At 34.8% G+C, this 27,784-nt stretch overlaps 1 protein-coding gene across 1 annotated transcript; it reads left to right on the top strand.

The window, feature by feature from the left end:
* LOC149080641 (putative peptidase C1-like protein F26E4.3) lies at window positions 1–27,708 on the top strand. Its single transcript, XM_089239810.1, has 11 exons — window positions 1–302; window positions 6,858–6,921; window positions 8,383–8,487; window positions 8,729–8,819; window positions 9,401–9,542; window positions 12,822–12,972; window positions 17,247–17,418; window positions 19,984–20,029; window positions 21,667–21,790; window positions 24,667–24,709; window positions 26,961–27,708. Exons 1-11 carry the CDS (start codon window positions 32–34, stop codon window positions 27,156–27,158), a joined length of 1,407 nt encoding a protein of 468 aa, XP_089095936.1. The 5' UTR covers window positions 1–31; the 3' UTR covers window positions 27,159–27,708.
* The last annotated feature ends 76 nt before the right edge of the window (window positions 27,709–27,784 follow it).

Raw genomic sequence — 27,784 nt, forward strand, 5'->3', positions numbered from 1 at the left:
ATAATGCTTCATTCAGAAGACAGGAGCAGAAATGGCCGTTGCTGTCATCACCCTCATTTGGTGGGTTTTAGTAGGGATTCCTATATCTAACCAGTCTTCGGATTTGGCCGGCGACTATTGTAAAATTCGAAGAGAAAGAAAATGTTGTCCAGGTAGAGATGACAATTGCGCCGTACCTATTTTAGGTACTTTGTGTTACTGTGATATTTTTTGCAACAGGACCTCCAATTCAGACTGTTGTCCCGACTACTGGAGCTATTGTGCGGGTTTGCCTTCTACAGTACTTCCACCTCTTTCCAAAAGTGAGTTGTTCTTATCAGAATCTCCTGAGGAACTTTGTATTAAAGGTTCTAAGCTATATTCATAAACGAAATGAATCAAATCAAATGAAAGTGGAGTAGAAATAGATTTTTTCATCTGTATATTAATAAATCTCGTCTCTTTTTTGATCTTTTATATACTATATTTTCTCGGATTATGCCAATGTTTTTACCGACGCAAGGATACAAGATCTGATTATACAAATACAAATATAAATACAAGGCCACAACAGGCAAAATGCTCAACGAGGAGGCAGAGAAAAAGAGACCTATAAAAAATATGAATGTCATATATTTCAAAAATACCGCCACCCAATTAATACGCATGGTTGTTTTATTCTAAGTATGGATAGCTTCTCGAATTCTCCCCGTGTTTATCGCATTTCTTTTTAAACGTGTCACAATTGTGTTAGAATTTACCTCATCCGTGCGTAAGCTATTCCATTTATCAACAACCCTATTAAAGAAAAATTGCTTGCGACACCACAACCTAGAGTTGTCCCTTACCAATCAGTACTGGTGTCCCCTTGTCAAAGCAGTCGATTGACAGCGTATTAATAATTCATCCTATCACCTGTTGAAAAATTTGAACACTTCGATCATATCCCCCCCTCCCCGACCTTTAATTAGTTGCATCCTATAGCTTAAAGTTGATTTTGGATGGAGAGATTATGATTTATTTTCTTGTATAAATTCGAGGTTAGGCTCTGTTGAATCGAAAGTACAAACGCTGACCATTTAGTTGTCAGCGGGAGATATCACCGAGCATATATACATATGAGAGAAAAATAGAGAGAATTCTGGAAATCTTTTTATATATATATATATATTCACATATTATATATCAAATCATATATATTCAAATTTATATGATTATTAATTTTATTATATATATTCAAATTTATATGATTATTAATTTTATTATATATATTCAAATTTATATGATTATTAATTTTATTATATATATTCAAATCTTATATATATATTCACATTTCATTCTATCTTTAGTTTCATCGTATATAAATATGTACTGTACAACGGATCCGATACGATACGACAACCATCATTTAATGCATTTGTATGCAAAAATTGCTCCCCGAATCACATACTAATTTTCGGTTCTACATATTGCGCAACTTCAGAGCATTACTATATACTCATATGAATTGAAATGAACACAAGTCAGAAAAATTCTCAGATATTCCGTTGTGTGTGGTTATGTACAGGAAGAAAATCAAGTGTTTTTTTTCAAATATTTATGGGCGGGGATGAAATTTTACTGACATGGAGAGAAGGGAATAGTAAGTTTTTATTTTTCAGGTGAACGTTATCTGACTATCCACTTGTAAAGCATCTATCTTCGTACGAGAAACGCTTATTCCGCTATTCTACTCTCCGCATGTTTGATGAATATTCTAGAACTTTCTCTTATAGTTGAACGTGAAAGATTTTTATTTTTCGGGATCGAGATTAAGTCAAAAGAGATTTTTTTTTCTTCCAAAGAATACCTGTACCCTCTTTTCCCTACAGAACTGTTTATTCATTGATTTTTCATTGTTTAACAATAGCTTCATTCATGAGGTAGGAAATAAAGTGTATTCAAATACATAAAATGTAATATAGAGGGTGGTAACTATCGACCACCCAATAATTACACACGTGATTCCTTGTGAAAAACTAATATGGAAAAGTGTTTTTCGTTTTCGGATCGGGCGAATATTAAGTGAGTTATAAGGTTTTGAAATTTTGTGACGTGTCATATTTCTAACGGTCAGTTATGTGCCAAACTCCGAGCGAAAGTACATTTCTCCGCCAGCAGCGGGTTCTTGAAAATTAATTGAAATATTCAATCCCATTATAGAAGCCAAGTTCGGCCTTCCTTCACGATTGGCGCTTTTTCTCTCCATGTAGTGTGGTATTATAACCTTGTTATTAAATATAGCTCACGTGTTAGCTTCGTCCAGTATGTTGGCAAATTTATCACCAGATTTGTAGTGTTACCCAAATGAGATCTGTTTGAAATTTTTTTTTAGCCAAATCAACACTTTTTTTGCCAAAATGTGGCAAAAAATTTGTTTACCTTCAATATTAATTCAAATTTTTTGAGAGAAGGTGCATATAGTGCGTACGTGTTTTCTGCACTATCGTTATTTTACGTTGTCGTTTTAATCAGATTACATGTTGATCAATAAAACGCCAATATTTCTTGGGATTTTTTTGAACTTTCATCGAAACTGTTACGCGTAAAAAGCTTCAATGAAGGATGTAAAAATTGTAGCTTGACGAATGTGTGTGACTGGTGGAAACAGTAAAATAATAACGATTCAATCGGAAACTTTTAATCAAACTTATTATGTCATGAATTGATCTATTGAAAATAATTTTTGGTTTCGGATTTTTTCTATTGATTAAACTACTCAATACTGATTTTGTTCTAAAAAAAATTTCAGTGATTTTAGGGTGCTTTTGGGGCACTGATTCCGAATGTGACATTGGTTCTATCAGATAGGTTTTTGATAGGTTTATCAGATAGCAAAACGCGATAATTCATGAATTTTTCGGAACTTTTATACGATAATATTGCATTCAATCAATCCGTTGAAAATTACTTGTATAAACGTTTTTGATTAAATAACAAATTCAAAAAAACTTCGACTGAAAAATATTAAAAACCAGTACATTTTTTCAAAAAATTCGGGATGGAAAATAGACAAAATGAAGGATGTTTACAGTCATCCTATTCACAGTGTATATATAACTTATTATTATTTATTTATTATTATTATTATATTATTTATTTTGTAAAATCACAACTTCCAACAACGAACTCTGGATCCGCTCATGCCACAAGCAGCTACAAATCACTTTGAAACTGTGCGAAATGTAAATCATTAATAAACTTAATATCAATACACATAAAGATCACCGATGTCTGGTAATGATGTGTTCAATAAAATAGGAAAGTAAATAAAAAAAGTTGAAAGAAAAATTTCCACGCAAAAATTAGTGGCTGCAGACTACATTGAAATATTGATACTAGGCATTATCTCAAAAACTAGAGCCTTTTCGGCAAAAATCAACACCAGTTTTGAAATCAGCAGCCCCAATATACCCTAAGACCATTAAAATTTCCTTTGGGAACATGAAATTTTTTTTTTTGGCCTAAAAAAATTTGGCCATTTTAATTTATTCACAAACGATCAGTTTTATTGTAGTTATTAGAGCCAGTGTATTATTCGAAAAACTAATTTCGAAGAATAACTTCATCCCTCTCAAAAATTTTTAAGGGTAGTTCAGCATACAATGAATGCCATCAAATTATAAATTATAATCCAAAAATAAATAAATAAATAAATAAAATAAATAAGTGAAAAATAAAATAGACTCAGTGCTTTCTGGAGCAACAGGCCTACATACAACGGTACAATTATTCAATCATTACACTTCACTCATAGTTAGAGAAAACTGGTGGTAGATGGCAGCACTACACATAAACAGTTGTTTCATAAAACATTTGTTCACTGAAAATTTGTGGCGCTATAACGGGGTTCGACTGTATATATATATATATATATATATATCAATCACGCGAGATTCGAACCTTGGACCTCTAGGTCCGCAGTGAGATGCCATACTACCTACACTAATATGACACAAAAAATAAAAATAAACCAAAGGGAGCTGGACCGTAATATGAGAAACGAATTTACTCTCACAACGGGCAAGTATGCATTTTGGTGCTCTCACCCAGTATTATTTTTTTCCGGAACATTCAAATAAAGGCAAAGGAAAAATTCGTCTTCTTACTTGTCCGGCTGTGGAGCACAAGAAACGAATTTGAAATAAATTTCTGTATAAAAGTTACGGCGTTATAATTCCTCTTTACAGGATAAGTGTAAGAAATGATGGCTCGTAAGTAAGAGCTGCAATGAGAATCAAATTATCTGCGTAATTTAGAATGGTATAATGTGTGATCCTGAAGAGGATCAAAATGCAAGGCAGTTTCTTTAAAAGCGGAACGTATGGTCACAATCATTTTCTATGTGAACATCGCAAGGGTTATCTTTAGGGGCTGCACACGATCCTTGACACCCGGGCCGCAGGTAAGCTTGAGCCGCCCTGAACCCCCACCCCCCTCCATTGTCCCAAAAAGCAAAAAATGTTTCTGATGATGATAAGCCAAAAATGGGCATTATTTTACCATGTGTTTCCGACATTTTTGCAAAACAAGCTTTGGAAGTCCAAGAACAGGAGAAAAATGAAAATAGCAAAATTCAGAAATACAAAACTGAGAATTTCTCAAAATTTTGTATGACTGATGTGTTTTTTACGTGTTTTTCTAGTTAACTTCAGTTTTGCATTTCTAAATTTTGCTATTTTCATTTTTCTCCTGTTCTTGGACTTCCAAAGCTTGTTTTACAAAAAATTTAGGGAACGGATGGTCAAATAATACCATTTTTGGCTTATCATCATCAGAAACATATTTTTTGCTTTTTGGACAATGTGGGGGTCCCCCTTGAGAAAGACCACCTCATTGTTCCATTAACGCTTTCTTTGTTCGTCTCTTTTTGTCCTTGTTTCAATTTCTATATATATACAGGGGTTGGAAAAAATAATATGACCACCAGTGAAATGAGACAAAATCTTTATTAATAGGCTGTTGGCCCTCCTTTTAATTACAGCTTGTATCCGTCGCGGGATGGACAAATACAAGTCATGCATAACAGTCACAGGGATACATAGCCACTCCTCCTGCAAAAAGGCCACTAATTCAGAACGTGTCTTTGTAAGTGGAAACCTACTGCACATTTTGGCCTGCAAAATACCCCACAAAGGTTTAATTATATTAAGATAAGGGTACCGAGCGGGCCACACGAGGTGTTGCAGTTCATCATGGTGTTCATCAAGTTAGTCTCCGACAATTCCAGCAGTGTGAACTGGCGAATTATCTTCTTGGAACAAAGGTCGAGAATCAGGGAACAAATATTGCACCATTGGATGAAGATGGTCGGCCAGAATACTGACATAAACCGATGCATTAACCCACCCATCCAGGACAACAAGTGGGCCGAGATCACGGTGAGACATCGCTTCCCACAGCATCACTGATCCCCCTCCATGTTTAACAGTAGGAAGGGGACAGTCAACATCATAAGCTTGTACTGGCGTTCTCCAAACGTAAACACGTCCGTTAATCTGGAATAATGTGAACGACGATTCGTCTGACCAGATGACGTTCTCCCATTGTTGTTGTGTCCAATTCTTATGTTCGTGACACCATGTTCGTCGTTTCACGGCAGAATCGATGACTATTATCTGACGAGCCTAATTAATATCTCCGTGCCATCTCGCGAGCGATGGGTTCAGAGTTCCCGAAATGTTTTTTATTTGCCTCGTGCACGTACGAACATTTTAAATGCTTCACCAATTTTGCGATCATGCAAAAATTATAATACGGGTGAATTCCCAGATATTTTTCATAAAGATTCCATGTTTCACTAGGTGTTATATGAATTTGTATATATTTTCTTGTTTTCTCATCCATTTTCGGTTTTTTCATTCTTTATATTGGACGTTTTTGTCTTCCTCATATTGAATTCTCAATGTGTGCTTCCGTTGCGCATATATATTTTTGCATTATATGTTTGTTGATGATTTTATTTTTAACGTGTAAATTCGATGAATTATTATTATTATTCTGTTTTTCTATTAATTTTCAATACTTGTATTTTTCGTATTCTTTATGTCCGTGTGTTTCCCATCTCTGTAATTGGGCTCAGCCTGTTGAGATGTGTGTAAATAAATAAATAGTCTGCAAAATTGTTTCAAGGCATTGCATGGTGTCACCAATAATTTTGGAATAGTCGCTCGACCTTGTATGTTTGCTGCATGCAGTTCACGAGGGATAGTTTGGTCGATACACCTTCCTGTAGATGTGTGTTCATCTCAGATGTTATCTGGGATGCTGTTATCTTGTGCTTTCTGGCCACACAATCCGCTTCAAAACCCTTCTGGGTCTATCAGCCATCTTCGACTTTCGGCCACTGTTATGCTTGGTAGATGATGTCTTTTCCTGTTTGCTATAGGCTGTCATTACCATCGACACAGTACTTCTCCCGACACCAACAAATCTGCGAGGTCAGCCATAACGAAGTTTTAACGCCCCAATATACATCGTATCCGAACGCTATCACTGCTGCGACTAGACTGATGTGTGCACATTATCGTCCACTAAGTGGAACTCTTCCACACTAGAGGGCGGGCGTATACGACAGGTTCCCTCGAGTGTTGTTTTTTGCACAGGTGTTCACATTATTTTGTCCAACCCCTGTATATACATATAGGTGCATTTTATATATATTTTATTGAAAGTATTTTCCCGATTTATCGTGAAGGGATACAGGAAATTTTTTATTATAACAATTTTTGATGATTAAACATTTGATAGTACAGGTCTTTTCTGAAAGTTTGAGTAAAACTCAAAAATTGAAATGACATATTGTGTCTCTTGTTTGACGTATTTTATTTTTCGTATAGATTGTTTGCGTAAAGGTCAAAGGTACAGCATTGGTGGCAGCTACAAAGATAACTGTAACACTTGGTAAGAGAATTAAATGTTTTTTAAGCCGCTGTTAAATAGCAATATTAAAGTTATGATTTCGATATACAATTAATAAAAAAGGGTAAATTTTCAATCGGTCAAAAGCGCACACGAAAAACTGATTGATTTTTGCTTAAATCGTTTTAAAAATTTCTCTAGATGAGGGGAAAAAAATATAGTTCGCTTTTACGCATCTGGACCATAATATGCTATCATAAATATGAAAAGGAGTCTTTAAAACCGGAGAAAAAAATATACACCGAAGTTATTTAACACAAATTCAATAACTGGCTCACCCGAGGGGGGAAAATGCACAACTCGCCGATAAAGAGAGTGTAAACGGACGCCTTAAATTTTTGAAATAGCTCCGTTAAAAGTGTAATTCAGCTCTACACACACTTTACTGCCTGTGCCATTTTTAATATAAACTAATTTACCCTTTCTCCTGTAGTATTAAATTCATAAATGGCAGCACTAGATTTTTATATCTTGAAAGTTATAAAGATTGAGTTTATTTTACAGACATTAAACTTTTTTGCCTCACTAAAACATGGTTTATGTCCTTCATAATTTTTTTGTAAATTAGACCATTAATCGTAAAATCTCAACTACGGCAAAAAAGAAGTGCTACCTAAAATGATAACTGATGAAACGAACCTTTTAAATTACATTTTCGTAAATTTTGCTATTATTTATAGTTTTAAAGCATTATGCCTCAAAACATACGCTATATTTAATAGGCCTATATTACTTTTTTGGATGGATGGATGTATTTTGAAAGATAATCACTTTATGAATATTTTCACTTGATTTCAAACATTTGCTCCCTTGACCCGAGGACCTACAAATATACCTTTCTCTATTTTAGCTTCACTGATTTTTAGGAAACTTGCTATTAAGAAATAGAAATGCGACCCAATCACAATATATTATTTTCACAACGATCTAAAATTATAGCATATAAAAATGTAAATTCCTTAGGTTTTCAACAAATGTGTTTTTACTCAAATGACTTCTAACATGATATGAGATAACATTAGTTACCTTCAAGACTAACGAGTTTAGGAATTAGTTGTTGGACAACGCTAAGAGTGGACACCTTGTATACAAGACACATACATATATAATGGTCAAAGTACACATCACTAGAATTTCAGAAAACATTTATTTTGTACACGCTGTGTGTGTGTGTGTATATATATATATATATATATAATCTCTTTAGAATATATAATATTATATATACTTATATATTCTAAAGAGAACAGGATATTCCTTTTCTCTTTAGAAATACAACCAATCACAACGGAAAGGCATAGCATTTTAATATTTCATTGAAATTTTGCACATTAAACTGTGTATTAGGAATTAATAAAAAAGTAACGGTGCTGTGGTCATATTGAAAATATCTGACGCTTTTGAATTTATCCCCAGAATATGACGTAAAGGTCTATTTTTCAGCACGTGCCGTGAGTTTGGTTATGGTGCTGCAGATTTCATTTGTACCGATAATCCTTGCCTTATCAGACCGGATCTTATTAATGCAGTAAATACTGGAGATTTTGGGTAAGTAACGTGTTAACCATCATAACACTCCCAAGTTATTAATATATGCAAAAGAAAGACGTGTTCTTCAAGAAAATCTGCAGATATACGAAGACGAAAGACTCATGCGGTTTGCAAGAAAACAATTCAGAAAAGCTTATTAGCGTTCACACAAATATTACTATAGATTAAAGTTCTCTTTACAGAACTTGCTTTAATTACTAGGAAAACTTGGTAACTAGAGTTGGTTATTTAATTTCAGATGGAAAGCAGCAAATTATTCATTTCTTTGGGGAAAAACTCTCGTCGAAGGAATTAATCAAAGGCTAGGAACATTTCCTCCATCGAAATCAGTAAGATTGTTTTAAACAGTTCAAACTATACATATGTGTATCTGAACATAACTATCTTTGAGAGATTCATATCTTTTCGAATCGCATTATTAGGAAAATTGACAATACAACTATGAGATTTATATTAAGAACAAATAATTTTATATACAGTTCTGTGATAATAGAATACGCAGAACGTATTTCATGTTAAAATTATGCATGCATTTGCAAAAATTGTTCATTAGAAGAATTGCTGATTTTTGTAAAGATTTTTTGTGTAAAATATGCATCTAAGCTAGAAGAAATGTATCTTTTCGAGTAAATTTAAATACATTTACAGACAAATATCCGGTTTTAATGAGTTTATGAGATATAAAACAACATATACAATCCCAATTTTCTTGTTTTGCAGAATTATTTAACTAGAAGTACGTTTCTCTTTTATCTAGTTTCAAAAACTACTGATATGAATCTAATACATTTGTTTAAAAAGATTTTCTTCATTTTTCACGCAGCAACATCATTGATTTAAAAATTTCAAGTTCTTTAGAATTTAAATATTGAATATAATAGGATATTTTCTTCCTTCTATCTACCGATAGACAATGAACATGACTGAAATTCGTTATCGAATTCAGGAGCATTTACCGGATCGTTTCGACTCGCGCGAGAAATGGGGTAAGTGGTTACAACCTGTCAGAGACCAAGGTGACTGCGCAGCGTCTTGGGCATTTTCGTCTACTGGTAAGTCTTCAATTAAAAATTACATTGGCTGAAAATAGAAATCCAAAAAAAGAAAAAAAAGTGAAACGTGTTAACATTGATAGATAAAAAAGTTAATCTCTTGAACTAAATCTATAGAAATGTTGGTTATTTTCTGAACGAGGATTTTCTCTTAAAATTCAATCATATGTAAGCTACCCTTAACGTGACTTCTAGTACACAAAAAACAGTGGTCCCCAAACTTTTATAAACGCAGACAGAATTTTAACATACATGCCAACCTTGGAATCAAGCCTCTCCGTAGCGGCAATGTTAATCACCGGGGGAAGGGGGACGGGGGGTCCCCCAAAAAAACTCAGAAAATTTTTTTCAGAATTATTTTTTTCTCATGGTTTTTCTTTTAAATTCAAATCAATTTTCTTCAACTTTAGAAATAAATTGTGAATCTGGCACCTACATCAAACAAGCAGTAATGCCTGGCACTATCCGGGTTTTCTTCATATGTTGGGAGCATTAAAAAAGGGACAAATCATTGTTTGGGAATCAAGGTAACCAAAATAGACATTCTAAAAGTCATTAGTGCTGGCAACCCATCAAACCGCAGTTACGATGCGGCACTAATTGTTTTCTCCAAAATTTGGCAGAAAAAAAAACTATCTGGTTATATAATTATTTTTATAGTTTTTTCTCTCGTCACATTTAGCTAATCCAATAAATCTGATATATATAGACATGAATCGCACGTTGGCGATTAAAAAAAATTGATTTGGCTCCTACCGGGCGGTCTTACATCCACACATGGAGCTTTGGCTAGGGATCTCCGATCACTTCACGAAATGGCCGGTCAAAGTCCGGATCAGTTTCGTAATTCGGACTTTGGTAGTAACATATTCAAGACAGATAATTGTTAAACAGATACGATTTTAATTCCTTGGCGTATTTGTATAAACTTAATTTTTTTATAGAATTCTCGCGAATTTTATTGAATGAGCTCAATATTGTGCATAATAATGAGACATGATATTACGAATAACATGTAGGTCTAGCTACAGAAAGAAATATAAAGAATTTACATCCTATACCAATAAGAAGTACTTGATATCGGTGGATATCACCTAAATCGAAAATTTCATGTTTTTTGAGATGATTGATCGTAATTGACCCTCATGGTTAACAAGTATATTAAAATTTAAATCGAAAAATCGAGTGTCAAAATTTAAGGGTGGTGCACGATTTTGGATTCCCATGCTTTGCTATGGGAAAAATTTCCTTCATTTAAGGAACATTTAAAAATTTTCTATTAACTTTAGGTACTCATATTTTTCCTCAAATACTACGGATATTTTTGCACGATTTAACACAAGCATTTAGGATATTAATTGTTGTTTATTTTTTCTTGAATTTCAACTTCAACTATATGCAACCTTTTCAAAAATCACCAAAATTTACCATATATTGTACCATAATTTTTTTAAAAATTATTTTAATAAAAAATCCCCGTGTTAAAGTATGTAAGACCATAGTGTTGAGAGATACACGAAATTTCAAGACATTTGAATGAGTGATATTCGAAAAAATGTGCCTTATCTAACCAAAAAACTTAGTTTTGAGAAAAGAGAATTTTAGTGGGAAAAACATATATAATGTCTGCCAGCAGTTTATATTAAAATATTTTAAAAATATTTCTAGTACAGGGGGTAGAAAAAAAACTTGTAGAATACAGTTAAACACAGAAAATTTTGGTTTTGAATCTTACCAGTGTAAGTGCAATCTTGTCTACTGGGTTGTGTGATAAAATAAATAAATAAATTTCATAGGATTTTGACAATAGAAAATTTCGAAAATGTATTTTTTGGAAAATTTGCGTGCATCAACCCCTTTCAATGAAAAAAATCGAGTGTCAGAATTTGAATCGAAAATATAGTTTCTGTAAGAAATTTGATATTCGAAGCAGTATCTAAGCAGCTATTAAGAAACTCTCCTACATATTTCTATCTAAAAGTTTATCTGAAATTTCTATCTAACTCGCGATAATACTCGATCGCCAGATATATTGCGCGATGTATGTTTAACAATAATTGCATATTAGCGCATTTCCATACAGTGCGAAAAACGATAAACTGGAAGAAATACCGGCAATGACACAGGTTTGATGGTACAGCTTTGGCAATGATGTGAGAGGATTTAAATATTAACCCTCTAGTATACGGGTTGGGTGGGTGAGACCCGCGCTCATGTATTTCTCTCAATTAATAACAAGTGGTAGGAACTATTTTCTTGAGGTTCTCGCTAACAATGGTTAATTGCATTTATTTGATATGCTTAATGTAGATAAAATATGATCACATTAATCAATCAAATTATTATGAATAAAAACTGTATAATTATTTTATTAAAAATATATTTAAAGATTTCTCTGTGAGACCCAACCCGCGCACCAACGGAACATCTCACCCGTGCACTGGAGTTAAAAAAAACCCCATTAAGATAATAATTATTCCTATCGCACAGGTCTCCGACGAAAAAGCTTTCTTAGAAATATTAAGTGTTTTTTTAAATGCTAATTATTGGAAAAACAATTAAAAATTACATCACGTCTAGTTTTTGAGATAAAGTGAAAATTAAATCTCAATAGTAATGCGTAGGCAGCATACAAACCACACTGAAACTGTGCTCTATAAACAAATGCAGTATAGTAAATCACTGCTAAAGATAATTTAGTGATTTTAGAGTGGTTTTAACGCTATGATTCTGAATCTGGCATTGGTGTTGTCCGATGGGATCTACTTTTTGAGATAAAGGGAAAATCAAATTTTGATGTTATACACAAGCAGCATACAAATCACATTGAAACTGTACGTTATGAATAAATATAGTAAATCATTGTGTGTGCCAGAGATATTCCATTGATTTTAGGGCCTATCATTATAATGACAGAGCTAGGATATAAATGTGAAGTACAATGTACTTATGAGGGGATAAAATAAAAATAAAAACTCCAAAATATTTGGATTTGAGTTATTTTCTTCAAAATATGAAATTGTTTTGTGAAAAAACCTTACGCGATAGAAAAAAAGGGATTGTATTTTTGGAATCAGCACTGAAAATAATATAAAATTTTTTTTTTGGAGACCTGTGTATATAATGTAGACCACTTATGACAATAAATCGAATATTATAATGAGGGTGTAATCGTTATTATCCGAGCGAGTTAAAGAACCGCTAGGACGAAAAACATTTTTATTTCTGCTTTCAGGATTGGAAGAAGGAGGGGCTCATTCGTATCTTATGCATTTGCAGCACTCGCATCAGATCGTTTGGCAATCATGTCGGGGGGTTTGTGGCAGGTCGCTTTATCTCCACAATTGCTGATCTCGTGTCAAGGACGGGGACAGAATGGATGTTCTGGTGGACATTTGGATAGAGCATGGTGGTTTCTTCGAAAGCATGGGTATATATATATGTGTTGTTCTTCCCACTCAAATAATAAAAATAGGATTTATCGTCATATAGAGGATTCGCATGGTGTTCAAAAAATAGGATTTTGAACATCATCTGAATTCGATAACCATAATATCTAATGTATGTTTTTATCTCCAATACATACATCAGGAAAGTTTCTAATAAAGCATAATATATACGTAGAATATCATTAACCCTTTGCGATGCAGAGGTTTTTCGGCACTTAGTTGGTACAGTTCGTGATTTATAACGCCTCCTCCACAATGAAGAAGGCCCTTGGATGTTTGTCCGTTTGCGGTTATTGTGCAGCTTATGAGTTCTGCTGAGAAGCCGAATTCACAGGGGGCCTTCCTATTATCGTATGAGACCGTTGTAACAATGATGTACCGTTGTTTCCTGATGCGGTCCTATGTCGAGTTCACCTCAACATAAGACCGCAAAAGGTTAAGAAAAAAATGATATCCTACTTTTATCATTTCTTAATTTTTCTGACAACGTATAAAAGGCCAAAAGTACCAACTTAATGGAAAAGAACAATTTCAATGTCAATTCATACATCTGATTTTTAAATTACTCATTTTGTGTTTCAGTTAGCTCACGTGTAAGACGCGGTTACCATTTCCCACATCAGATGCTCATGTAATTTTCGCTGTTAAAATGACTTGCTGAAGTGGTTTACCCCTATAAAAATGTATTGAATTTTTTTTAATATGATGGTAATGGTACGATGTAAATGGTGCTGTTAGCATATTTTTAATTCAAACAATATATAAAGAAAATAAATAAATAAATAGTTTATTGAGAAAAAAAAGAGAAAAAATATAATATACATACAATGTTCTACTCAAGGGATCGCTTGATCCGTCCCGAGTATACAAACATAAATTTTAATATTAGAACAGCAATTTAATTAATGAGAGTGGATTTTTTTTCAATTAGCTAAAATGTTTAATTAAGGGTAAAATGAACAGTTTGGTTTGGTTTATAGTGTAATTTATAGACAGATAAAATCTTGCTTAGCAAAGGTGAATAGTTTTACCTTGCAGAGTTTTACTGTCAATCCCCTCAATTTTAGGCGATTTTATGAATCTATGAACTCGTAAAATTTTAGCAGCTCTCAAAAAACTTACACCGACAAGGAATCAACTCTTTCTAGATAAAAAAGTATTGTAATAGCTGTATTTTATATTGAAATGACACTAAAAGATGTTCTCTCTAAAATAACAAAAAAAACTTAGAAAATAAATAGGTATAATGGTTTTTTTTGCCCATGTATTTGCCATGTGCTATATTCAAATATACACGGGACCATAGCTAGTTAATGTTGACTAAGAAAAAAATCCAAACAATAGATTTAAATAATCGGGGAATGAATATATTGTACTTAACAATATCAAAAGATCTATGATTATACGTAAGAGTTGATAATGATAATGTGTTGATTAAGAATCCCATTATTGAAATTTAAACAGTTTTGAAATTAATATTACAAGATATACGGAAGACTGGATGTTGTGAAGATATTTATTATTTGAGATGTTAATTTTTTTAATTTTTTTTTTATTTAATTTTTTTTTAAGGAAGGAAAAACACATCTCTGCCTCTACCGGGAGTCGAACCCGGGTTCCACGATTGCCGGACGAGTGCTCCATCCGGCAATCGAGGACAGAAATGAAGAACATTTTACTTCTATGTAATTTAAATAAACGGATTATTTATCCGATCCTTAGAAATAAGGATCGGATGAATTCTGAGTCAAACTTGATGAATTCACAGTCAAACTCGGTTGTAATGACAACTCGGCTATAACATCAAGAATTGGTGGTCCAGAATGATCTTCATAGAAAATAATGTTAACGAAACTTGCTTATAACGTTAATGAATACGCAACCACCTCGGATATAACGATAAATTTTTTGCGTCGCTTCTGTGTTTTTGTTTCGATGTAATTTTTCCCAAGAAATTTCTAGGATTAGAACTGATTACACTGAAAAAACAAAAAGATTTATTACATGTTTGACGCTTCGATTTGGCCATTGGCATGGCCCGTATACAGGACGTTTTCCTTATAAAAATGTTCCGTTTCTTTCCCGTTTATCAACGAAGCTTACTTTAATTCCTTAATTTGTGGTATCAGGAATGAAAATAATTTGCAAAATTTATAAAATGTGTTTGATTTGTGTGTGAATATGACTATAAATATTCATCTCACATAATTTTTATTCCCGTAAAATACATTTTAGCAGACTTGCTGTAGCACTGGGTTATTTATAAGACATATTTGGCAATTTCATCAATAAATGGCAACAATAAATGTTTGACAAGAATTAGCGATGTCCCGCATTAATGATCCCAACGTCTTGCATTTTTTATCAAATACGGGGGGGGGAAGTGTCCACCCTATTTATAATGAAACAACAACTTCATTTACAGCATATATGCTCAACCCATTGCTCACGGGCCAAATGTAGCTCTCGGAGTCATCTGATGTGGCCCGCGAATTTTGTAAAAATGAACAAAGCGGCACATTTCTAGATCACTTCAGTTACCCGCGACAGATTCAGTTCACTCAAACGGCCCACTGCACCTTTGCACATGACTTGAGCAATCTGCGGCGCATTTATAGATCACTTGAGTGATTTACGCCACGTTCACAGATCACTTGAGTGATCCACGGCACAGTTCCTGAGCACTCAAGTGGCCCGCGACACATTTCCAATGACGTGGCCCGTACTCACCTAAAGGTTTAGTGTCCTTGATTAACAGTACTTTTTGATTGCATTTGATTATACACTGAAGAGCCAAAAAAACTGGTCCACCTGCCTAATATCGCGTAGGGCCCCCGCGAGGCCGCAGAAGTGCCGCAATACGACGTGGCATGGACTCGACTAATGTCTGAAGTAGTGCTGGAGGTAATTGACACCATGAATCCTGCAGGGCTGTCCATAAATCCGTAGGAGTAAGAGAGGGTGGAGATCTCTTCTGAACAGCACGTTGCAAGGCATCCCAGATATGTTCAATAATGTTCATGTCTGGTGATTTAGGTGGCCAGCGGAAGTGTCTAAAGTCAGAAGAGTGTTCCTGGAGCCCCTTTGTAGCAATTCTGGACGTGTGGGGTGTCGCATTGTCCTGCTGAAATTGTCCAAGTCCGTCGGAATGCACAATGAACATGAATGGGTGCAGGTGATCAGACAGGATGCTTACGTACCTGTCACCTGTCAGAGTCGTATCTAGACGTATCAGGGGACCCATATCACGCCAACTGCACACGTCCCATACCATCACAGAGCCTCCACCAGCTTGAACAGTCCCCTGTTGACATGTAGGGTCCATGGATTCATGAGGTTGTCTCCATACCCGTACACGTCGATCAGCTCGAAGCAATTGGAACCGAGACTCGTCAGACCAGGCAACGTGTTTCCAGTCCTCAACAGTCCAATGTCGGTGTTGTCGGGCCCAGGCGAGGCGTAAAGCTTTGTGTCGTGCAGTCATAAAGGGTACACGAGTGGGCCTTCGGCTCCGAAAGCCCATATCGATGATGTTTCGTTGAATGGTTCGCACGCTGACACTTGTTGATGGCCCAACATTGAAATCTGCAGCAGTTTGCGGAAGGGTTGCACGTCTGTCACGTTTAATGATTCTCCCGTTCTTGCATGATCTTTTTCCGGCCGCAGTGATGTCGTAGATTTAATTTTTTACCGGATTCCCGATATTCACGGTACACTCGTGAAATGGTCGTACGTGAAAATCCAAATTTCATCGCTACCTCGGAGATGCTATGTCCCATCTCTCGTGCGCCGACTATAACACCACATTCAAACTCACTTAAATCTCGATAACCTGCCATTGTAGTAGCAGTAACCGATCTAACAACTAGGCCAGACACTTGTTGTGTTATATAGGCGTTGCCGACCGCAGCGCCGTACTCTGATTGGTCCCATATCTCTTTATTTGCATACGCATGCCTTACCAGTTTTTTTGGCTCTTCAGTTTATTTTTTATTCTGAAAAGGACTTGTAAATCTTAACCTCGATTGCCTCGATTGTAGCGACGCCTCTTCTATAACGACAAGACGTCTCGGAATCTTCAATGTCGTTATAACTGAGTTTGACTGTATTTTATAATTTAAAAATCAAAAAGTAAAAAGAAAGGTTCAAGAAAATCGAACTTTACAAAAACGTAGATTGAAAAGCATGTATATATATTCTTATTTTAAAGATCAGAGCATTTGTTTCTCATGCTAGTGTTATCAATGCGTTTCAGGACAAGCAGTGATCGCTGTTATCCTTACCGAAGCGGAAACTCTCGTAAATCTGGGTCATGTAGAGTGAAACGGTGGAAAGTTTCGGAATCGAAGATCCCGAGAGTTCGTTGTACTGATGGTGAAGAAGATATTCTTTATTTATCGACACCTCCTTACCGAACAGCAAATAAAGTGAGCTACCGTGAATATTGATTTAGAATTTTAGTGATTTAATATTTTCGACTTGATATCTTGAAGAAGTACGTACTTATAGAACAGTGGTTCTTGACCAGGGGTGCGGGAAAGCATTTTTGGTAGGGTTACTGGACGTTCTCCTTTTTGATATCATATCAAGCATCCTCCTACGTTTTGGAAAATTTATCCTTTTGTCCTCTTTTTCAGATTTACGTAATTGTTATTCTTTTGTTTCTGGGGAAAAACTCTTTTCCACGACTATCGACCGCGCAATAATTTCTCACGTGATTTCTTGTGAGAAAATAATATGGAAAAGTGTTTTCAGTTTTTTTATTCGACCAACAATTATGGAGGAAGAATGCATTAAAAATTGATGACGTTACTTTCGAATCTTGCTAAATTCACCTAATGTGCACCAAACGTATAAATTGGCATTTTAAGCTGACAGCAATGCTACAACTCTGAGTGTAATGAAGAAAGCTAAAGCTGTGCAAACCAGTTTTTTCAATGTCCTTTCCCTCAAAAAAATTTTACTTAACAGTGAAGGAAAAAAAAATTACCACATTTTGGCAAAAAAGTGTTGATTTTGGGAAAATGATTTTTCAATAGAGAGATCTTGTTTGGCTAACGCTTTACAAATCTGGTGATAAATTTGCCAGTATAGTGGGGGCGAGCGAAACATGTAATAACAAGGTTAAAATCACTCTACACGAAGGGGAAAAAGCAACAACCGTGAAAGAAAATAACTGACCTTGGCTTCTAATGGGGTTGAATATTACAATTCACTTTCAATTAGCGAAAACCTGATGAATAGGGTAATTTTTTTTTCGTTAATTGTTTGACACGTAACTAACCGTTAGAAAACTGACACGTCAAAAAAATTTCAAAACGCTATAACTCCCTTAATATTCGTCCGATTCCAAAATGGTAAACACTTTTCTCAATTATTTTTTCATAAGGAATCACGTGTATAATTATTGTGCGGTCGATAGTATCCACCCTGTATAGCTCTTCATTGACACGAGTTTGTGTGTGTGGTTTTTCCCACACATGTTTAAACACTTTGACCTATAGCCGTCGAAATTTCCAGAATGCTGGAACCAAAGTTGTAAGCAGGGCAGCAAATACTATAATAACCATGGCCCAGCTCTAGGATAAAATGAAAAAGACAGTCCCAAAAACACAGCTCTGGAAGAAGAAAACCCCAACATCCATTTTAAGAATACCATCGTTTGCTCACCATCATCTAATGCCGTGTACTAAACGGGGGAGGGAAGGATAGGTGTTACGTCGTCCATTCAGAAACAAAGAAAACAGGATGCAAATAGCACTTAATACTGATTCCTAGTGGAGCTATCTGGTGTGGAAAAAAAAATCTCAGTTTTCATATGTACTTCATCAAACACCAACTCCGGCCATATCGCAATTTACTGCCACTTATGATTTGAGTTGGACATGAAGCCGCCGTCTATCGCCATCGCCTCAAGCTCGGTTCGGAAAAAAATATCCTATCTATATTCTTTCCCAGGTTCGAACCTAAGACCATGACGGCAATCTCCACTTGGACAGACGAGCATTTAACGAGCATTTTTACTTGGGCACTCGGTTTCGAATCTAGTGGCCCTAATTTTTGGGGGTGCGAGGTGGAGAATAAAAATGTAACTGCTGATTTATTTTTAAAAATTGAAATGATGTAAAATATTGAATTTTTCATTTCAAAAATACGAATCCTACTTATCATTTGAACACCTCATTTTTTTAGTGTTTGCTCTCAGAAGTGTTGCTGTTGTAAATTTGAATGTCCCCAATTTCAAGGATTTAGAAAACACAGACCTATATACAGTTTTCGGATGCTTTTTCAAAGTTTTTTATTCTGTTAGCGATTTCAATTCATTTCTTTTCAAACTTAATGAATGATGATAATTTAACAAAAATTATTTTATTGAAATACGAGCCGGCGCACGTATTTAAATGTAATTTCACAACTCTTATTTAGAACAATTTCCGTGTGCTCAGTTGGAACCATTTCCAAAGCTGGGAAAACAGCTTTGCAAACACTTCTACCAGTCACTACTCCTTAGCGGAATAGGGTTTTCAGCACTTTTGCTTGTGAAAACAATAATCACAAATCGCTTTTGAATGTAGGTGATGATATGCAGGTAGAGCCTTTTCAAAGAAAGAACCTCAATTTGAAATTTTCATTTATTATGAAAAAAAAAACAAAAACAAGTTAGACACAAGAAGTCGACATGTACAGTAATTGTTATTTTGTTGCATTCATATCCATGTGCATTTTTTCCCCAATAAATTAATTTTGCAATTTATAGGGTGAATATTTCTAGTTTTAAATTTTTATAAGAATTAATTATTAAATAATTAATTTAATTAATTACGAAAAACTCAATTTTCAACCGAGACAGCAATACTCAAGGAGGTGTGGAAAGGAAAATTGAATTGCACTGGAGATGCGGGATGGAAAAAAAAATGTCAAGAACCACTGTTCTAACGTATTCTTCAGGTTCAATGAATGCGAATGTCGGCTAATGTTCTAATATTTTTCAGGAAAACATTATAATGCAAGAAATATTCAACAATGGGCCAGTGCAAGGTAAATATTCTCCTCTCGTCATGGTTTCTTCTGATTCATTTGAAACAGTTATAAAACCGAGAAATAGGCTTTTCTAGCTGTTATGCCGTAAACAAAATCTTTGGAAAGAAAAGTTGTCTGTCTCCTCCGTGAATCGAAGACGGGTCTTCTTGAATACTGGGCATTGTGTTGGTTAGCGCACTTGCCTGGTATGGAAGAGGACAAAGCAAAGTGTTCGATTCCTGGAGGAGACGAACAACTTTTCTTTCCAAAGATTCGTTATGGAATAACATAGAGAAAAGGCAATTTCTCAGTTCTAAAACTTTTACCGAAAATTTTGTACGTTGTGTTCATTTTGAACTTTTTGTTTGATAGAAGCTACCATTCAACAAATGGGTATTGTAGTAAAAAAGTGAGTAGCATAAAAAAAAAATATTTGCAAATAAATCTTAATTTTCACATTTCGCAATGTCCTCTGCAAAAATATTCGCTTGTCAGTGAAAAGAGCCCGAAAAAAAATGCATTTCGAATCACTTACTAATGACATCTGTCGGGTATAATGCACGAATTTGTCAAGAAATAACTTTTACTCATAACACTTGGAAAGTCAAAATAGGAATTCTTAAATGATGAATGAACAAATGATATCACCAATCGGATTTAATTTCATTAATATACAGGGTGCAATGCAAGTGCTAACGCGGCCTTTATCTCATCAACCGTCCGTGGTAGAGGTATGATTCGAATTTAAAAAATGCTCAGAAGGTGTTCAAAAATTACCCTGTACCAGTTTTAAGAGTGATAATATACAGTGTGTCACAAAATGAAAAATAAAATTTTTTATACGGTCCCCCTTGTCTTCTAACTTCTAATTAGGAAGTTGTTTCCCTGTATCTCCTGAGACCAACAGAAAAATCCCATGTTTTTAACTGCAATATTTACTGAGATATTTTGATTAAAAAATCGGAGAAAAGTTTTGAAAAACAGCAAAAACTAACGGAAAACACTCCCTTCCCTTATTTATGCTGTCTTTTCCCATCTTTTATCCAATTTTTAAAATCGAATATTTCTGCGAATATTGCATGGGTCTCTTTTGTTGGACTCAGAAGAAACACGGCAACAACTTTTTAATTGAAAGTTAGAGGAAATGTAAACCGTATAAAAATTTAGATTTTTTATTTTGTGGCAGACTGTATTTTCCCATTTTGATCATTTTTTGAATTAGGACCATAACTTTTGCGAATGAACGGTTGATGAAATAAAGGCCGAATTAGGACTTACAGGTCACCCTGTATATATGTATTGTAGGTATTACAGTAATGTTATAGTCTAGAGCAGGGATTGCCAAACTGTGAAGAGCAAGAACATCCGAATCTGCGAAACTGCTTAGTAATACCTAATAAGCTTTTTTTAAGTACTACGAGAGGCTTTTTGATCGAAATAGGGTACGAGGAGGCACGTCTATGTTTAAGAGGCTTAGTGGAGGAGTGTGTACAGATTTTGGGATTACAAGGGAGCTGCTGCAGCAAAATGTTGAAAAACTCCTGTCTAGAGAGTGTTGATTCCACTTACTGATTGAAACTGTTAATTGATAATGAATACAGAGAGTATATATATAAACCTAATGATGCGTTTATAAGAAAAACTTTCGATTTCAGCTACTTTTCGAGTGAAAGAAGATTTTTATTCATACCGTGCAGGCATATATAGGTACTCTCAACTTCTCGCTAATATGCCTCCATCGCACAGAAAAGAGGGATGGCATTCGGTACGAATCATAGGGTAAGTTGCAAATTAAGTTTCTAAATTTTAAGAAATGTTTCAGTTTGCACAAAGGCTTTCCATTTTCTTTTGGGGGAAGAAAAAATGTACAGTAGAGTCTCGCTTATCCGACATAAATAGGCCGGCATAAAGTCGGATAAGCCAAATTGTCGGATAATAGTGAGGTGTTAAGAAAAAGCCTATTAAACGTAAAACTATATTATAATTTTACACATTACGAACCTAGTAATCATGTTTTACAACAAAACAACAGAAAAAAATGAACTTACAGTTACAGAATATTCTGAACTTGAATACAGTGCTTAAAATATTCAGTCCTGTGAAAATTTAAAGAAATTTTCGATCGTAGTCTGCTTTCATGACGACTGCCGTTTCTCCGTTGCCAAGTCTCGCCATCTTTGCAGCATCATTATGTCGATTCCTTTAGCTTCTTCTTGTTGGTCAATGTATTTAATTGCAGTTTCTTGAGTCTTAACTCTCCGTAGTATTGTGAAATTATGAGAAGCTCAATAGTTGGTTAATATCTTAATTTTCAATTTCACTGTCATCGCAATTGACAAGAGCGACAATTTCTTCATCGGTTGTTTCATACTGATCATCATCATTCATCCAATTTTCGATTTCTTGCAAAGACGCATCCTCACATCCAGGGATACTTGCACTAAAGATAGAATGGTTTCATCGGTTTTATCTGTGCTTTCTGTTTCCATACTTTCATCATTGCCTAGCAGCTTCTTCTATGATTTGGAAATTGTTAGAGCCCAGGCTCTTGCAACCCGATAAGCAACATCCTTTACATTGATGCTTTTCAATTTTTCAATTATGTCTTGTCTTTTTTCTATTTCGACAGACATATGCGAATGACAGACACGCGAGTCATAGTGTAGATGGGCGCGCTATTGTACAGACGGGGTATTAATTAGCTGCGGTAGAGTCGGGAGCAACAAAAAACAGACTACGCTCACGTTCGCAACTTGCAGTTCTTGTTGCTGATTGATGGTTTTTTTGGTTTTTTTTTTGCGATGGGACGTCGGATAATACGGAATGTCGGATAAGCGAAGGTCGAATAAACGAGACTCTACTGTATTATTTTGTAGTCAGTATGCAGTAGAAGAAATTGATTCTCTTAGAAATTAATTTCTTGGTTTGTACTTGAATCAGCTTTCTACAAATTCCCGAGTTAAATAAAACAAATTGTTTCATCAAGGAGAGATACTCTCTGGATATTGTGCTGCTGTGAACTCGGAAAGAAAAGCTTCGCTGTCTCCACCAGGGATTGAACCTCGTTTCTCTCGCACACACAATCTAGGCAGAAACGTCACCAATACACCACGAGAGACATGACTTCGCTTTCCTCGTACAACACTATTATATGAACACTAATGCTTTAGTTCAAAATATTATGAATCATCAGCGTATGTGAAATAAATTGAGTTGTACCAGGGAATTTAATCGAACCAGTCTCGATATAATATAACTTTTCTCTCTAATAGGTAATCTCGATAACTTTTTTCTCTAATAGGGCAGTTAATAAATGGAACAGCTTACCCCCGGAGGTAGTAAATTGTAATACAATTGACACGTTTAAAAATAAATACGATTGATCCTAGAAGCATAATTGGAAAAAGTATCCAAATAACGTGAAGACCACAGATACGTCATTCATATTATTATTAAAATTAAAAAAAGTAACGTCTTATTTGGTCACCGTGTCCTAAAAAAATCCAATTAGAGAAATTTTGACTTTTCTGAGCCTCCCTCTCCCCCAAAAAATCCATTATTTTCAAGTGCAATATTCACGTAGATATTTAAATTCGAAAACCCACTGTAAATGAAGGAAAGGATCGCATAAACTAACGAATAAGCTCACACACATTCGGCACTTGATATGCTATACTTTCTCTCATTTTCAGCGATTTTCAAATTGCAAGATCTCAGCGAATATTGCACTTGAAAAACAATTTTTTATTTTATACAAAAATTGCCACGTTTTCAAGACAAATAAATTCAATTGGTCGAATGGTCGACGCGTTTCGGCTCTTCAATGGAGAGCCGTCATCAGGACCTCGTGGTCAGAATTCACACGAATGAGTCGTGGAGGGGTGATGTTTACGTTTGGTCGTCCGAAGAGTTTGCCTTTGTATTTGCTGCGTCCGAGTGGTCTTTGGATGCGAATTGGGGAGCCATCTGTTGCAAAGTGTTGAAAGTTTTTTCACGACTGAGGTTAATAAAGTCTGTCCAAGCTGACGAAATGGGTGGCGTGTTTCTTCCATCATTAACGAGGAAATTCTGGCATGTTCTAATGAAGTATCATCCCTCGAGAAAATTCAATTCAGAATTGTGTGTTGCTTTTTTAAAAACAAACGCTTTATCAAAATCAAAATAATGTGAATGTAACGACTCCACGACTCATTCGTGTGAATTCTGACCACGAGGTCCTGATGACGGCTCTCCATTGAAGAGCCGAAACGCGTCGACCATTCGACCAATTGAATTTATTTGTCTTGAAAACGTGGCAATTTTTGTATAAATTAAAACCAGGCAAAGTTTCTCAATTTTGTGATAATGTATTTTTTTGTTGGGCTAAAGATATGCAGGGAAATAACTTTCTCTAATTGCGTTTTTTAGGACAGGCTGCCCAAATAAAAAGTTAATTTTTTTTAAATTTTGATAACTATACAATCCCTTGCAATATGAATGATATATCTGAGGTCCACGGGTTATTTGGATACTTTCCCAATTAGAAGTGTGCTTATTACATCAATGGTTTGTGAATTATTCCGGTATAAAAAGACTTTTTTATGTACACTGTATATAGTGTGTGTAATATGAATAAATCTTAAAAAGTTTTTTTTTAAAACATAATTTTCTTGTAGGTGGGGCATTGCATCGTCTAGAAGAGGACCAGTGAAATATTGGGTATTTTTCTATTTCAACTGCTTTCTGTAAATGTAATACGCGAGATAACTGAAATACTGTGCGCCCATATTTAATAGGCATTCCTTACGTATGCTTGAAAAATTATTTTAATTTCATTTAGTAAACATAAAACAAGTTAAGCAGGAAAATCATAGACACTGATGCACGTATTTTTTTTTAAACTTTCAACCGAAGTATACAGATAAAACGGTCTTCTATAGTTCATTGTATGGTGTTGTTTATCTCAGAGATTTCCACTGTGTGTACTGCAGTTATCACTGCGAAACTGAAATAACAAAATGCCTTTTATCACCGTGGTTGTCATGGAAAAAGAGATTACCACATTTTCTTATTTGGATATCACCAAGAAACTGGAACCTTTGAGTGTATATGTGAATTGACTACTCTAGCTTTATTTTATTAGAATTTTTTACTTATCTTTCATATTTTTCGCTTACATTGGCACGAGTTCATTCACCTAAAATTCCAGGTTTTAAATCTTTTATCTCAGGGTGATAACGACGGGGTATATATATATAAATACTTTTTCTCTTACACAATCAACAAAGTTTGCCTACAGCAATGTAATTCAATAAGTCCTCAAACTGCATGCAACCAGATTCCATTATTATGTAATTTATACATTATACTCGTTAGTACAGTGTGGGCAAAAAGCCGGTAGAAACTTTAAAAACGAATAAAAACCGGAAAAAAATAAAAAACGGTTTGCAGGGTTTGCATCACTAGGCCACGGGAATTTTTTTAAGACAGCGAAAACCCCCTCGAAAACAAAGGATAGGTGGCGCTGACGTTCAGAAGTCAAAGAAAAGATACGCAAATAACGAACAGAATGCCTCCAAATCGTTTATTACAGCAGTATGTGTTCCACATGACCACCACTACCACCACCCATTGCGGGCGAGTGACCAATCCAGCAACGGCAGAGTGCAGCAGGTCCACATACACGGTTTACAACGGTGAACTGATTGTGGATTAGGAGCGCAAGTTCTTATAACCGTCTCATTTGCATGTTTCCACCGAAGTCGCTCGTACCAGCAGCACCTATCGGCTGTTTTTGAGTTATTTTTTTCTGTCTTAGAAAAAAATTCCCGTGACCTAGCGATGCTAACTCTGCAAACCGTTTTTTATCTTTTTCGGTTTTTACTCATTTTTAAAGTTTCTACGGAGTTTTTGCCCACTCTATATTTTATTATTCTCTCTATTTTAAATTCTCTTTCGCTGAAGAATCTGAGGCATAATTTATTTATGCAAATAAGATTGTATAAATGTTAGTAAACGATATTTAAGAGTTCGCAAATTTTTGTAAATTGCTAATGAGAAATCTGATTTTTTTAAAAACTTTTCATGGAATTTGTGACCATTAAAAAATTTATTCAATTGAAAATTTATACGATTTTACCTGTATAAATAGGTAATGCTTTAGAACGTTCAATTTACCAAAGTCCGATTTCTATGTTGAGTACTATGCAAGCATAAGAAGCTAAAAGAAAACTTGTAGCATTTTGGAATTATAATTTTAAAATTATTTTGTATCTCCATGTTTTGCAATTGTTCACACGTGTGAGAGTATTTATATGGTAATCTCTTCACTGAAATCCATTATCTTGATGTCTTTATTTATTAATAAAATATGTAAGTGTTACATGTACATATATACGGGGTGATTCTAAATTCACGGAACAAACTTTAAGTGGTGATATGACTCCTAAACAAGCATTTTTTATAATAGAAAGTGCGGTTGAATCGCAATAGCAAAGGCGGTACAGCATGTTTTTAGAGAGTGCACAACAGTACTTCACCAAAAGCAAATATATTTTTCTGATGGATTTGCTGTAATAAGTGCAATAAACCATTCGAGGGTGCAGGGTATTGTAATAAGGTAGGCCTTCTCATGGTGCAACCTGGGTAACACAAATTCTACTACTAGTCATTATACCGCTTGATCATTGTTTGGCGCATAAAAGATGCATATGTACTTCGAATGGGTGATAGCACATATCGCAGCAAATCCGTCGGAAAAATATAATATTTGTTTTGGGGAAGTGCTATTGAGTATTGAGCACTCTCTAAAAACACCCTCTACTGCCTTTGTGATTCGACCGCACTTCCTATGATAAAAAATGCTTGTTTGAGTGCCTTATATCACCTCTTAAAGTTTGTCCCATGAATTTAGAATTACTCTGCATTTATTTATGTTTGTTGACATACAACGTTTTTTCCATTTTTACAGCTTTGTGCAAACTCCTGGGGTCCCAATTGGGGTGAAGATGGATATTTTCGAATACTTCGAGGAAACAATGAATGCGATATAGAAAGTTTCGTTATCGGAGTATGGGCTAATTTAGAAGAATTTGAAGATATCGAAACCATAGATCCACTCAAGAGTCAAGTAGCACGAAAAAAAAGAAAAAACAACCTTATATTCTAAGAGAATATTTGCTTGGAACATTTTTTCGTAGAGCAGCGTTTAGATTTAGATGTACGCTTTAGAATAACTTCGAAGATTTTTCGGCTCAAAATAGTAAAAGCATTTACTTATATTTAGAATGTTTCGAATGGTAAAAAAGGTAATATGATATTCCCGATGAATTTATATTCATATTCTTTGCTTATGCTAACCTTTTATTTATTTTTATACGTTGTTCATAAGAAAATCAAATAACCAAGTGCGTTTGAGTTTTTGTTTATTTCATCACCTTATTGATATTTTACGCAATATTTTTTTTAGAAGTTTTTTTTATATTAACGTAACCCGTTTGAAGGTGATTCTGAACGACTACACACGAACATCTATGCCTAAACCAGGAATGATTTCAAGTCAGCCTGAAGAAATACAAATAAAATACAAAGGCCACAACTGGCAAAATGCCCAACGAGGTGACTGAAAAAAAAATATGCCCATAAAAATATGGATGTCAAATATACCAAAATAAAGCAACCCAATATCACGTACCCAAAATGAAGCATATACGTATTCCAAAAAAAAAAAGAAAAAGACTGATATCAATACTATATAATACACTGCCCATAAAAAAAGATTATGGTTGTCTTATC

Source organism: Pholcus phalangioides, unplaced genomic scaffold (assembly GCF_987345545.1).
Source record: "Pholcus phalangioides strain wild (caught in Gottingen) unplaced genomic scaffold, Ppha-v1.0 ptg000011l_1, whole genome shotgun sequence".
Classification (NCBI taxonomy): domain Eukaryota; kingdom Metazoa; phylum Arthropoda; class Arachnida; order Araneae; family Pholcidae; genus Pholcus; species Pholcus phalangioides.

Bases quoted from the DNA above. Each gene is read 5' to 3' on its own strand.
- LOC149080641 (XM_089239810.1), top strand. From the start codon at position 32: ATGGCCGTTGCTGTCATCACCCTCATTTGGTGGGTTTTAGTAGGGATT. The intron at 6,922-8,382 runs GTAAGAGAATTA...TCTATTTTTCAG, and splicing joins AAAGATAACTGTAACACTTG to CACGTGCCGTGAGTTTGGTT. The intron at 12,973-17,246 runs GTATATATATAT...AATGCGTTTCAG, and splicing joins TGGTTTCTTCGAAAGCATGG to GACAAGCAGTGATCGCTGTT.